Here is a 14,184-nt window from a genome sequence, read left to right as displayed (position 1 = left end):
TAATAACTGGCAAAGGACCTAGCAAAGCACTCTCTCAGGGAAGGGATTATTCTGAAATTGTGCATGACTGCATTTCAGGCCCCCTTCTTTTGTACCTTCTGGAATTGGCCACTGTCAGGAAATAGGAAACTCATCATATCTGGTCTATCGATTGCCCACAGCTGCAGGTACTTAGTGCAAAACCTCTTCTTATCCAGGACATTGTGGTACCTTCTGGAAACCTTCAATTTTCCTTGTGTACTATTTGTAGTAAGGGTGTATGCTGCATGTTGTACACTGTGCTGATCCCTGGGCAGCTGCAGGAGAGGAGGGTGATGCAAGGTCCAGTGATCTATGGCAGTTGTTAGTTCAGAGCTCATGCCAGGGTCATCAGTAACAAAGGAAATCTGTGGTATGAGGTTAACATTCATCACCTGTTTAGAAGAATGCTGCTTAATACCCTGAATTAACCATGTCCCCAAGGCAAATGACTTTACATTGTGGACAGTAGAATATTTCAGCTGCTGATAATGCTGCTGAATGAGTGCTTGGGTGAAGCTCTTGCATTCATATATTTCCAACACTGTCTTAACATAATGGGAGATATTGTCAAGAAAACTGCAGCTTTTCCTCTCAGTCTAGAAATTTAAAAAACCAGCAGTTCTCTGCTAGTGTAAGTTTTCTGAATTTATTGCTTAGGTCTTAAGGAAATCGGTTTCTTGTACTGTTCATCAAGCAGTATTTTAAGCTGTTAATCATTATCTGATGTCGGGTTTCCATGCATTTCCTGGGGAGACTATGAGCTCCATGGCTGTTCATCTGCTATGTAACTGCCCACAGCAGTCTGTGCCTGGAGCATCAAGTCCTCCTTTTCAGTTGAGGCTGTGGGTGGAACAACCCCCAGTTCCTGAGCAGAAAGGCACCTGAGCATGCGTTTTGTTAAAGGATGGGGTTTTTTGTGTATGTCTCTCTGGAAGGTAGAGGAGGATTTCTGATGCTGTTTGGAGAACCATTATCACAGCACTTTTTGAGGCCTCTCATTGGGTGCTTTTGTTTCTTACATAAAAATGCTCAGGTAGGGTAGCTTGAAAACGTTCAACTTGAATGTGTAGTTTGGAAGAACTCTTTAGTTCCATTACTGATTGCCAGCAAAATGTTTCTTATTGGTTCCTCCAAGTCTGTAGGATTGATAAGGACTGTCTCCACAAAGTCTTCATTAAGGTTTTCTTGAGGCTGGTTTTCAGGCAGCAGTTCCTGTCCTAGGTGAGGTTTAACAGAAGGCATCTTGGAAACTGGCCTACACCAGCAGAAGGGAGTCAGCCAGAGAGAGTGCAGCTCTCTGAAGGTGTACTCGTAGTCCCAGGAAAACTTCCAGAAGTTGTGTTTTCTCGGTCCTTGCTCTGTTGTCTGACAACTTAATTCTTTGATTTCTAAGATAGGTCGACTATTATTTGCAGGAAAAGGGAAGAGAGGAATTCTTTAGGAGCCTGGAGAACTTTGGTGAGGAGCTGTCAGACTATCAAATGGAAAAACTGTTGTTCAAAACTGTCCTGATCAAAGCTTTATGCTCACAGGAAACATTTACTTCATCATTTTTATGTGTGTCCAAGGTGTCTCTGTAAGAAGGATTTTTATGTTTGTCCATTTCCTCAGTGACACACTCTTCGATGTTATTACATTTTCTGGCACTTCCTGCTTCTCTGAAGATACTGACTTCAGCTTTACAATTATTTTCCTAGACTGTGCCTTGAGGCTGCTGCTTAGCAAATGCTAAACTAACCTGTTTGTCTGGAATATCACAGTGCTGCTTGTTTGCCTGGAAAACATTGTTGTGGCTTTATGCAGGCCACTGTTACCAGCTTTGAACAGAGAGTAGGACTAGAAACCTTCAGAGGCTCACCCTAAATTTATTTTGCAGATGTAATAAAGAGCAAACTTGAACCTCAGTGTGTCTCTTACTTTTTAAATGGTGAAGGTTTGAGTTATAAAAGGAGCTCCTGGCCTTCTTAATGCTTAAATAAAATCTTCTGTGTCAGTTAAGCCTCAGAAGTTCAGAGGTATCAACACAAAAGTCTTCCTTGAAACTCTTTGAATTGCTGCACCTGTTCAGGAACTATGATGGAGAGGGTGCATTGCTATATCCTTTACTGTCCAATTACTGAATGTTATCATGGAGAATCAACACTGACTGATGTGTCAGATCTTCCTCTGCAGGGGAAATATGAAGTTAAAAAAACGGTTGTGGGGGGAGCAATTTGTGTTGAAGTGAATGCGAATGAAAAGTTTGTCCTTATTAATAGTAGCTTGGTATCTCTGACTTTTTTGAAAAGCTGTGTACATAGTTATTTGATGCCCACAATTGTCTTGGGTGGATATTTTCTTGTTGGAAAAAGGTTTAGTGGTAGCTGGTCAGTAAAAGGTAAACGTCTTAAGAACTGCTAAAGTTTTTATAAGTGTATCACTTGACTCTTGGGTAAAATAGCTTTTATTTTTTTTTTTAATTCTGTTTTCTTTTTTCTGTTCTTTCTATGTAAAGAAACGATTGAAAGCAGCAGAAGCAGAAAGCAAGCTAAAACAAGTGTATATACCCAACTAGTAAGTATCTTTTTGTATTGTTTTGTTTCCTATCTCATTGTAGAGGGACTGGTGTAGCAGTTTCCATGGCCTGCCACTATTATATATTTGCTTTATTTGCATAATGAGGGACATAGTTGAAGAAACACGTCAGAGAACTATTAAATTAGGATACCAGTATAACCAACCTTCAGCTGATGCTTGAATTCCTTTTGGTTTTTGCTAATGCTGACCACTCTTGATACTGATAAAATAGGTGCCCTGTGGAAGAAAACACAATAGCCTTGGTATTTCAGAGCTGGCTGGAACAAAGCAGCTCCTCCCTCTGTGCTTGCACTGCTGCTTATGAGTGTTGAGGCTGGTTCCACATGCTGACCTTCCACTGTGGGGCACAGGGTATTTCCTCCATGGGCAGCAGAGGACTTTCCCTGTGGGGCTTTCCTGCTTAGGATGTTGTGCTGTCATGTTGCTCACTTCCTTCATCCTGTGTAACATTCCCATCCTGAAGTGACCGTTACTTAACTTCTAATTTTTTATTTTTATATGGGCTAGGAGTTGGGGGCTTGCTGGCAAGTTCACGGTCACGAACAAAAGGGTAGCTAATTAACTGCTCAGTGATATCTGCCTGTCTTAATTCTTGTCAGCAGTGGATCACCAATGCATGGTTGTTCTCCAGTGTAATTTTTTTTATATACAAATTTCTCTCTCTGTAAAAAATAATATATTAAAATATATACTATACAGAGTATATATTGTATATAAAGACATATTATTCTTAATATATAATGCAGGTATATGCATTTTAAAACAAAAATTTTAATAAAATGTTTTCTATTGCATTTCCTCTGCATAGCCAATCAACAGTTGCTATAATGCAGAACTTCTAGTCTGCTCTGCCCTTTCTCTTTTCAACTTTCACTCCCAGCTATGTTCCCCTGTGTATTATCCCCAATAACTCCTCTACTCTTTTATGCTGTCTCCTTTTAAATATGTATGAACTTCTACCATCTGTTCTGCTACTTTAGACAAAAGTAATTTTTATATATTTAACTTGCAAGACAGTCCCTTATTTCTTCTGAAAATAGAGGGTTTCTTTTTTGCTTTGAAATATGTCAATATCTCTCAGGTGAATTTTCTAAAAATGAGGTGTAATATTCAGAGTGAAGCCAAATAGATTTCTTGTCATGCAGTTTTTCAACAGTATTGCTTTCTGTGGATGCTCTTACTCTGCAGAGGGACACTGGACCTCAAATTAAACATGAATTCACAACGTGATAAGCTCATAAAGCAAAAGGCAATGTAATTTAGACTGCAGATGCAAACGGATATTGCAGACAAGAGAGCCTGGTAGTCCTGCTGCTGCTCTTGGATTATAACATATGTAGGTAGGGCTTTGTGTTTGAAAGGCTGTGGTGCTCATTCAGTAATGGCTGTCTGGAGTGGTGTCTTATCCCTCAGCACTGTACCTCAGCAAGGTAATTGTTGTTCCTGTCTAGAGAATACAATAAAATAAAAAACTTACCTCCCTGCTTCAGGAAAAGATTTCTGTCACTACCCATGTCTCTGACTCTTTTTGTCTCTGGCTCTGATTTCAGTCATGGCTGATTCTGTGAGTGTTATACCTTAACTTACATATTGTTTAATTGATGAAATGGGGATCAGATTTTCCTCCTCCTTCAATCTCCTTTCACGCGTATCAGGAAAAGTAGCAGTTGTGTATGTGATTTATTAAATGCTGCATGAACATTTCTGCTGCTTTTTTGCTGTTAATACCTCCAAATGTGGCAACAATTGAGTATTTCTAAGCTTTTGGATTATTTCTACTCAAGTTTCAGTACGAGGTCTGGCATACATAGTATGAGGTCTGGTAGTGCATGCATACCTAGAAGAAGATTATTTTCTTGGCTTGTAATAGCAATACACAGTGCAGGGATCTAAATATCAATGTTATTGATTTGTCCTTATCGTGTTACTGAGCCCATTCCTGTTTCAAGGCTTGAACCATAATGATTCACTTGTCACCCCGAAAATAAATTACTTGATGTAGGCTGTCACAAGACCTATGCAGAAGCAAATCAGCTGATTGACTGAAACCTATTCCAGCAGTAGCTGGTGTAGAATTGTTGGCAGGGAGAGACCCCAAAGGATATCAGACTTAAACAGTTTTATCTTTTTTTTTCATCTCTGGCTGTCTTCCATTGATAGGACTCTTGTTGTGATGTTAATAAGAAAATGTAGGAGAGAGGAGGAAAATAATAAGAAAAAGAATAGAAGTTGTCTTCAAGGGTCACATACATGTTACACAATGAAAAATAACAGCTCTGTGTGAAGCATTAGAGTTGGTATTTTTTAACTTGAGGCTGTGCCCCAAATTTATTAATGCAGGTAACGGAAGCGTGGAGAGTCATACAGGTAATTGATGTGAGGTTATCAAGTCCTAAACCAACATCTTAGAAAAAACACCTCTGTCCTAGATTGGACAAACTTTTATGTGCCTCTTCCAAGAATAACCCTGGTTTTGGGACAGACATTTGTAGTTGATGTGACTGAACCAAATGTCTGTGTATAGGGTTTTGTGGTGCAACCCTTTGGTTGAAAAGCACTAATGTGCTTTCCCGGTGAAAGGAAAAAGTATAAAACCAGTTAGGTTCTGCATTTAGGAATTACTGAAAAAAATGGTTTAGTTGTTTTCTGTAGCACTGTCTCTGTCAGTGGGAGAGGTGTTAAAGCAGCAGCAGCAGCCTGAATGCACAAAGAGATTCCACCTTCTCACATGCCTCGTTCTGCCACCCTCCAATGTGAATGCAGGGCTTGGAGACCTTTCTTCATGCAGGTGTAGTCTCAGTCTCTTTCTCCTTCTAGTGTGTACCCAAACATACCCTTCAGGCTGTTGTGGAAGTCATATTCTGGTTTTACTAATCTTACAGGCATCCTGTGTACTTGCTTCTTTTTGATGACACTCTGATTGTGTAACTGGTGCTTTTTGGGATTAGGACATCTGAAGTCATGGAGGCTGAGACATCCAATTTTGTGTGGCTTTTCTCTCTTTTGCTTTGATCTAAGTGATATCAGAAGGGCTAAGAACAGAAAGGGAAGAATGAACTGCTCCATACAATCTTTAGTCTCCAAAATGTATTGATGTAAAACGTGAATTTTAGCTGTACATCTGTAAATGTAAATTAATACATTCTATTTACAGTATTTTATCTGAGAATCTCAAAGCGCTTTGGCAAGCTGCAAACGCTGCCTCGAAAAGACACAGGGAAATACTGTTCTCCCTGCTGTGCCCCTTTTGTGAAGCCAATAGGGAAACTGGAGGAATAGGTCAGAGAAGATAATGCTTTGTTTCTTGGTTGTCCTCTGCTCGAGGAGCAAGATTTTTTTTCTTCCCTGTTTCGTTGTGCAGAGGTCTACTGCAGCATGGAAAACTTAAAGGTGTAACACTGCTCTTTCTTCTGAGCTGTGCTAGTTAAAATGGTGATCTTCAACATTTTGTTGGAGAAAGCTCCTCTTCAAAAAGCATTATTTATAGGGGTCATTAGACCTGTTCTTAGAAGTGGTTATTTCCAGGAGCCTGGAGAGTTGTGAGAAGAGCTCACCTCTCTGTTGCCTGGATAAGGAATCCAGACAATTGCATTTACCTAGAGGTAAATGGCATAAATGTGCCTCACAAAGGAGTTTGAATTGTTTTTATTACTGAGGCTTTATTTCTTAATTGTTCTGATGCATTTAGCACAGATGATTCCTTTAATAACAGGAAACATTCACTGGGTGGTATTAAGTTTATAATTATTTCTAACAAATTTTATCACCGTGCTGTGGGTCAAATGCTAGCCAGTCATCTAGTGAAGTGATTTCAGTCTCCTTTGGGGTTCAGGATTGTCTTCAGGTTGGGATTTTTGGGGCAGGGGCTTCAGTCCATGTTGACAGGCTTCCAGTGCCTTCTTTCTGCATGTACTTTGTTGCCTTAATCTCTTCAGTTGAGACTGATCTTCTGCAGAATATACCCCAGAAGTCTGCATTTCGTGGTCCCTGTTCTAGCATAACTCACTGCTCCTCCCCAACTGAAACCTGTTTAAGAGTTCCATTCCTGATGCAAGAACTGGAAATGGTAGTTTGCCACACCATCAGTATTCTCACTACCTTATTTGCATCTTTCTCTTCAGCTTCATTAATTGCTTAATGATTCATCCTCTTACTCATCCGATTCTCTTGTTAATAGCTGTAGCAGGCTTTGGTTCTATCAAACAAGTTTAATTAACATATCGTCAACAATTATGAGCATTTTGCTTCTCATATGATGAAAACATTATCTACCTGAATTTTATTATTACTGCCACTTTGAAACTTGACCTTAGCTTTGGAGCAGGACAGTTTCTGGTGCTTGCTGCAGCTTCATTAATTGTAGTGTTTCAAAATCCTGAAGTTTGGCACAACTACAGCATGTTAGTCCTGCTGATCAGCATGGTTTGGTGATCAGCTTTCACCTGGGCATCCCTTCCACTTGTGTTTAAATACAAGCTTGATAATGGTTGTAGAGAGGACAGTGGAGTCAGGCCATCACCCTCCTTTCTGATCTCAGTTCTTTGAATGTGCTTTGTTGGGATTTACTGATGGATTTCAGACTCTTTTACTGCCTTTTTGGAGGATAAATCCAAGGTTTAGAAGGGAAGCAACATGCCTGATGTTAAGCCATAAAGCTTTAATTTTCTTTACTTCATTCTTCTGCTCTGTCGAGCAATGCCACTTGTAACAGTGTTCATCTGTGAGGGCTGTTTGTTTTGCAGTGTCTTTGGTAATGTTTGCACATGGAGTTTGCTAGTGAATCATTGGCAAAAGTTCTTTTACTGCAGGTTACTATAGTGACATCCCAGAGCAAAGTAGTGTGTGAACGTACCCTCTTTCAACTGCCCCTTTGTTAAACGTGCCTGCAGATCTCCTGCCATCTGTGGTGTCAGAACTTGGTGCCATTCTGATAAGCACTCTGAAACACTTTAATCTTTGTAAGAGCTGGATGAATTAATAAGCAAAGGGAGATGAAAACCTTATCAAGCTTGTTAATTAATCTGAATGCCTTTTTCTTCACCTCCTGTGCTGCTTTTGGGCTATGTATGTGCTGCTCAATGTACTGCAGCAACAACTACTTACAGTGTTCCTATGCCACTTGGCCTCCTGAGCTTTCTCTGCTGCAGAAAGGCCCTGAGCTTTACAGTGAGAACACTATCAGAAGTTTTTCCTCGACTGGACAAACACTCTCTTGCCTCCTTATGCAACATGTGTGTGGTTCCTGTAGTTCATTCACAGCAGAACCTATTTTGTCTCTATAGAAATGGAGCTTTCCTGAGCTGTGTGTCTCAGGACCTGATTTGACATTTTTTGATAAGAAGGGTGACCTTCTGGCTTCCAGGGCAGTGTCAGCTTTCCAGCGGCATTTGGGTTTGTTCTGGAGCTGGGAGGGACAGTTGTCTTCAGAATTTTAGCACTTGGAACTCCTTTGCTTTCAGGAGTCATTGCTGAGAACGTGAAACCTAATACTGATACCCCATTAGAAAGAAATTATTTTGGCTGTATTCCCACAATGCTGTTTTTGCAGCAGTAACCAGGCTGAAGCGTAATAAGTATGTTGGGTCACTGAAATCACTGGGACTTCTGTGTCAGTGTGCAACTAATGTGTAAGAAAATGGGCTTTTAGAAAGCCATTTAAAGATATTTCTGCTTGAATAAACAGATTCCAAATCACAGAATTTATTACTTGGAAATAAAAGGAATATACCCACTCCCTTCAGTCTTCAGGTAAAAGAATATGAGGGAAGTGTAATCAGCAGTGCAGTTCAGGGTTGTGTTCAGCAGTTGGCTCCAAAGCCTGCCTGCTCTTTGTTGCTTCTATAATGTGAAGTCCTAACAGCACCCAGGAGTCCTTGCATATTTGATGAGTCCTTGCATATTTGATAACTCCTTGTGTATTTTTGTCTGAAACTTTGTGTGTGACTTCTTCCATCTTCCTCCATTCCCCAGAAGTCCTGTTGGTGCAATATTGATACTCTGTCCTTCTTGTTCCCACCCATGCTAAGGATTTTTTTGAATGCCTCATTTTCTACTCAGATACCTCTTCCTCTGCAGAGATTCTGTACTGTTCCATATTACTCTCTGTGCCAAGGTTTTATTTGCCCTTCCATTCTCAGCTCCTGCTAGTAGGATTTTTTTCCCCCTCTTTTCCTGAAATCAGCATTTTAAAGAGGGTATAGGGATGAGGTGAGGTGATTCGGATGTTGTTATAATGTGTTGGATGTACTTGTGGGAATTGTGGCCACATGATGCAAACCTTTGCAGTAAGACAAATGGAAATATTTGTGACTGCAGTTTAGGGTTATATTCCCGTGAATAAAGCAGAGGTTGCCCTTTCTCTGTCTACATTTCCTGCTCCACTCCCCAGCCTTCTTTTTGGAGGTTTAAGTAAAATATCCCTCATGTTAAGAACCTGTAGGTAAGATCTTTTTTCACCTAGATTTGGATGTCTGGGGTAGTTAATAAGATACCTACCTGTCCTCACTGATTTATTGTTTTCTAAAAGGTTTTGAACTCTTGTAAATGGCATCCAATTATCATTATTTTCATTACTGATGTTATTTAAATAATATTGGAGACAGTGTGTTCATGGAAGTCAGGTTACTGGTAAGTACAGCTGGTTCTGGAAACCACATGTCGAATGAAACTTAAATCTTCAAACATTTTGGGCCATACTTTCGAAAGCCAAGTAAGAAATCACATGCCTCAATTAATGCTCATCCTTCTTTTTGCTTTGTGTTTTAAGTAACAAGCCAAACCCCAACCAGATCAATGTAAATAATGTCAAACCAGGAGTGGTAAATGGTACTGGAGTCCAGACACAGAACACAGGAGCAGGACGGGCCTGTGAGAGCTGTTACAGTAAGTGCAGTGCCAGCATGGCAGCTGTGTGTGCAGAGTGAGTGCTGTGTTGTAAACCTTAAAGTAACAGCTGTGTTGTGGTGGGGGTGGCAGACAAGGCTTTGCAAGGGTGTGGGGGCAGAATTGAATATAGCAGCCTTTAAGCAAATCTGCTTTTGTTGTTTTTTTCGGAGTGCTGTTTTCATTTGTTTGGTTGGTTTTTTCCTTACTGGTGTTGTATTTGTAAATAGAATTATAAAGTATGAAAGGGGGAGTTAGTAGATGTTCTACATAGTTGTGGGTAACTATTGAGTGAATGCTTACATTACCAAGGTGTGAATTTGACAATTTTTTTCATCAATTTGTAGTAGATTTCAAAATATGATACTCCTATATTTGGTCTACTGCCTAATATTAATATACAGAGTTCTAATGATTGTGTTTCTTTACGGGGAGCTGGAATGTAGGACTGTATGAGAAGTCAAGTCACAGATTCTGAACTTTCTTTAGCTGTAAAATTAATATATGGGGAGATCCTGAAGACAATCCTCCCTCTCTGCTATGCTCTGCAGATGTTGTTGTCTACCAGTCCTCCAAAATGAGAACCTTCAGTTCCATTGGCAGGAAGTTTTCCCATCCTAATAGTTGTTTTTTTCTGTTTATGTTTTAAAAGGGGTTTAGATTAATTAATGTAATTGATTCTGCTGAAATCACAAGTATATTTAACAGTGGTGATGACAGTGAAGCCATTATGAGTTTTTTAAAGTCTGTTTGAGCTTTGCTCTGTCTGTGTGTGGGTTTTCTTTTGTGATGGTTCTAAAGAGAATAAGCTCTGAAAAGCGATCCTGTGTAAGGATATATATAATTTCCACCTTTGTTATCTCTAGCCACCCAGTCTTACCAGTGGTATTCTTGGGGTCCCCCTAACATGCAGTGTCGCCTCTGTGCATCCTGTTGGACCTACTGGAAGAAATACGGTGGCTTGAAAATGCCAACACGGTTAGATGGGGAGAGACCAGGACCAAACCGCAATAATTTGGTAGGTACTCACAAAGCAGGCTGCTACTCTCACCTGGAAAGCTGGGTGTCATGGTATCTAACTAGCTGTTCACTGTTCTTAAATATTTAACAGCCCAAAGAATGACTTCAGCCTCCATTGTTGTCCTTGGGTTTGGTATTTCATGTCTTGCAGAAGTTGGCACGTTAGCTTCAGCTAGAAGTAATTTGTTGCCAAGTACTACCCTGAGAGAAAAAAAAAAACAAACACAACATCATTTGTTTAGCAAACTAACCATCAAATGCATGGGATGACTTAATGGAGATGGGGAAAAACTGAAATGCCAGCCAGTGTTTCTGGTATTTGGTTTCCATGATTTTTGCTGTAGGGGGAAGAGGACTTTTTTTTTTTTTTTTTTAAATCCCAAAAAGGAATTAATTATTTCCTGAAAGTTGTTTGCTTTCCCAAGGCACATTCAAAATTAGATACCCCAAATAGCTAGTGGCTTTTTAGAGATCCCTTATCTTGTTTTTCTGTTTCAGCCTGGGGGTTTTTTTTATAATCCTCCTTTTTGGGTAGGTTTGAGTAAGCGTTGTATGAGCCGCTTCTGTTTCATTTTTCCTCTTTTATTTGAAAACCAAAATTCTTGGATTTTTCTTTGAATTTGTGGAAGTTCAACGTGGAAGCATCAGACATTGAGCTGGTTGGAAAAAGTAGCTGCATCACATGGACAGGAGGATAGTGCCCACTGAACTTTGGGTTTAGGTTAATTTCTTTCCTTTCTCCTTTTCTTTGCTGTCATTCCCTTTCCATTTCTTCAGTTTAACCTCTGTCCTTTCCAGGCTTCTCCTAATTGCTGAGATAACTGCCAGATTTTATCAGCCTTATGCTTCTTGTTTGTTAATTAAAAAATATGTAAATAGTCAGAGAGGGGAAAGCCTTGTTCTCCCCAAACTGAAATTTCTTCCTGTTTTCCATCTGTGGGATAGGTTTGAGATAACAAGGTACTACTTGCATTATTTTTTTGGTTGATTTAGTTGCTTTTAATGAAGAAGATACTGCTTTGGCTCTCTGTAGTTGCTAAGTGTCTTCCAGTAGTATTCTTTATTACGTGCAGCCAATATTTGACATCTGTTGAGTGCATTTGTTGAGTTCAGAGTAAGAATTAAAATAATTCTTGTAATTTTGAGCCAAAACCTTTCCTACATGCACTATGTTTGCTTTGGGAAGCGAGTTTGTGGTGTATATTTTCATCACGCAGCCCTTCCTGATTTTCTTCTCCTTCCAAAAGTTTTGTTATAAGGAGCTTGCATTGTGCATCCAGAGCAACCCTAAGCACCCAAAGTTGCAGAGTCTTTCTGTTGTCTCTATAAACACTACATCATGTGATAGCACCAGGTAACTTCTTTGGATCCCTACCTTAAAATTTGGGACAGAAATAAATGCTTCCCTGTGAAGTGAAAAGGTTTACCTTCATTTTATCCTTTGAGATATTTTCGATAAGATTTGGGAAATGGGGAACAGCTGGGCTGAAAGTATTTTTATCTGCAATACCATTTCTGTTTTCGTGTCTGAGAGTCAGTAGTTGAAAAAGTGATTTTATATGCTATTCTTTCTCTTCTATAAAACCATACTTTCTAATTATTTTTTTAGAAACCGTTTTTATTTTGCTTTCTCTTTAGAGTCCTCACGGTGTGCCAGTACGAAACAGTGGGAGTCCCAAGTTTGCTATGAAGACACGACAAGCTTTCTATCTCCATACAACAAAACTGACAAGAATTGCCAGACGTTTATGTCGAGATATCTTGCGCCCTTGGCATGCTGCAAGACATCCCTATCTGCCTATTAACAGTGCAGCAATCAAAGCAGAATGTGAGTGGTGCTGCAGCTGGGACCTCCTTGCAAAGGAGCTCTTTGAGGCTCCTTTCCTGTAAAGTTCGAGTTGCAGCTTGTTGAGATGCTCTCTTGCATGTAGCTAGTGGTTTCACAAAATCTAGCTATATTTGCAAAGATTGTGGGCTAGGCAAATAACTTTGAAAATTCATATAGTTGTCTGTTTTAATTTATTCATGTTTGCTGTTACATCGAGTTGTTCTCCTGCATTTGTGTCATGTTGCCAAGACATGCTTGCCACTTGTAAAATTTCTTTTAATGGGAGAGCTTTTTCAGGACACTGGAGTTGTTAATTTAGTTTTGCTCTGGTATCTAAATGTCTTCACCCTCTAATTATTTTTCTGTGTTTTACAGGCACAGCACGTTTACCTGAGGCATCAGAAAACCCATTGCTATTAAAGCAAGTGGTTCGAAAGCCTTTAGAAGCAGTACTCCGGTATTTAGGTATTAAAAGAAACAAACACCACCAAATGCAAAAGCCCCCAGCCATAGAAAACACCCTCCTGGCAATTCTGCTGACCATCTGGTTCTTCCATTTGGTTCTAAATTTAGATGCTCATTCTCGACTAAAAAAAGCCCAACAAAAAAAATCCCCCAAACAAAACAAAACCAAACATGAAAACCTTCCCAATAACTTGTCCTTTTTCCTTTTCCTACTTAATCTGACAGACCTAGTGGCTCCACACTCCACTCCAGGCTCATTGAGCTGTATCAGAAACTTTTTCAAGTGAAGGGAGGGATGTGTTTGCTTTGACTTTTGTTGTATGTGGGTACAAGTTACCAACTGCTAACAGAGGCACAAACGTAATATTTTGGGAACATTTCGTTGTCTGCTTTTCCAATTTTTGGGCTGTCTGAAGGCAGTTCATACAGTTGGGTCCTCCAAGAAGCCTCTTGGATTTAGAACAGCACTGTGTCCCACAGCAACACTCACTCAGTTGCTGGCTGTTCTGTTCTGAAACTAGACAAGGGGACGGTATATCCATTCTTTACAGAGGACTTGGGCCTCATCAGCTGATCTGTGGGAGAGTACTGAATATCTCCATCCAGGACTTGGGTGTAAGTTTTAGGTGCTGGGAGCATCCAGAGTGATGCTACGTGACATGGCAGTGCTGACTCCAGGTGAATGCAGAATCGTTTTCCCTGGTGTTGCCGGTTGCTGTTGATACCCTGCAGACGTATCCCGGGTTGTTCCAGCAGCCAAACACGAGTCTAACCGCAGAAAGCCGGCTTGGACGGGGGCTCTTTGAAGGCTCCCGGCCTAGCAAGGAAATTGATTGCCTTCTTATTTAGATAAGCAACACTGGAGCTGATTTTAGGTTTCTTTGAACATTTTTGTTTATGCAATATTGTAAGGCTGAGGGTGTATTAAATATTTACTGCTTCTCTGTTGAGTGTTGTACTTCTACTGTAAACTAATGGGATACACAGATTGAGGAACCCTTGGATACTTGCAGTGCAGCAAAAGAAAGCCAATAAAGGGAGAAGTTTGCTGTTGGATAAAATCGTTCTTTTAATAGTTGTACGGAATGTAGCAGTAGATTTTGAGTTTTCATTGCACTGTGTCAGGGTCTCCATTGGATTATTGAGGTAATGATAGAAATGGAAGAAGGCTGATGCACTGGTAAGAAATGGAGGGACGCTGGTGGACTGGCAAGAATGTATTTTTGGAGATGTTGTGCTTAGTGGGCTTGAAGTTATATGTTACTCTGCTGTTGGGCCCGTAAGAGGAAAAACGCAGTTGAAGATCCCATTTACTGCTGCTGGTAACTTTCTCAAAATCTTTTCAGTTGAAGAGCGTGTGCTTCATCTCTGCCTTGGCCCAGAGCTTAAAT

The 14,184-nt window shown here is 40.1% G+C and overlaps 1 protein-coding gene across 5 annotated transcripts in view; it reads left to right on the top strand.

The window, feature by feature from the left end:
* Positions 1–14,184, top strand: part of MTA1 (metastasis associated 1) — a 77,278-nt gene that overhangs the window by 41,888 nt on the left and 21,206 nt on the right. For 4 of the 5 annotated variants that reach the window (XM_032696315.1, XM_032696316.1, XM_032696313.1 and 1 more), the window contains exons 11-15: positions 2,516–2,574; positions 9,365–9,480; positions 10,347–10,498; positions 12,139–12,328; positions 12,704–12,793. In XM_032696315.1, the coding sequence (XP_032552206.1) occupies positions 2,516–2,574; positions 9,365–9,480; positions 10,347–10,498; positions 12,139–12,328; positions 12,704–12,793 (607 nt within the window). Of the gene's footprint in view, positions 1–2,515; positions 2,575–9,364; positions 9,481–10,346; positions 10,499–12,138; positions 12,329–12,703; positions 12,794–14,184 lie in introns of those variants that run through there. The other variant, XR_004358516.1, reaches the window with a different exon arrangement.

The sequence above is a fragment of the Chiroxiphia lanceolata genome, chromosome 9, assembly GCF_009829145.1.
Source record: "Chiroxiphia lanceolata isolate bChiLan1 chromosome 9, bChiLan1.pri, whole genome shotgun sequence".
Lineage (NCBI taxonomy): Eukaryota > Metazoa > Chordata > Aves > Passeriformes > Pipridae > Chiroxiphia > Chiroxiphia lanceolata.
This window is presented reverse-complemented; position numbering and strand designations above follow the sequence as displayed.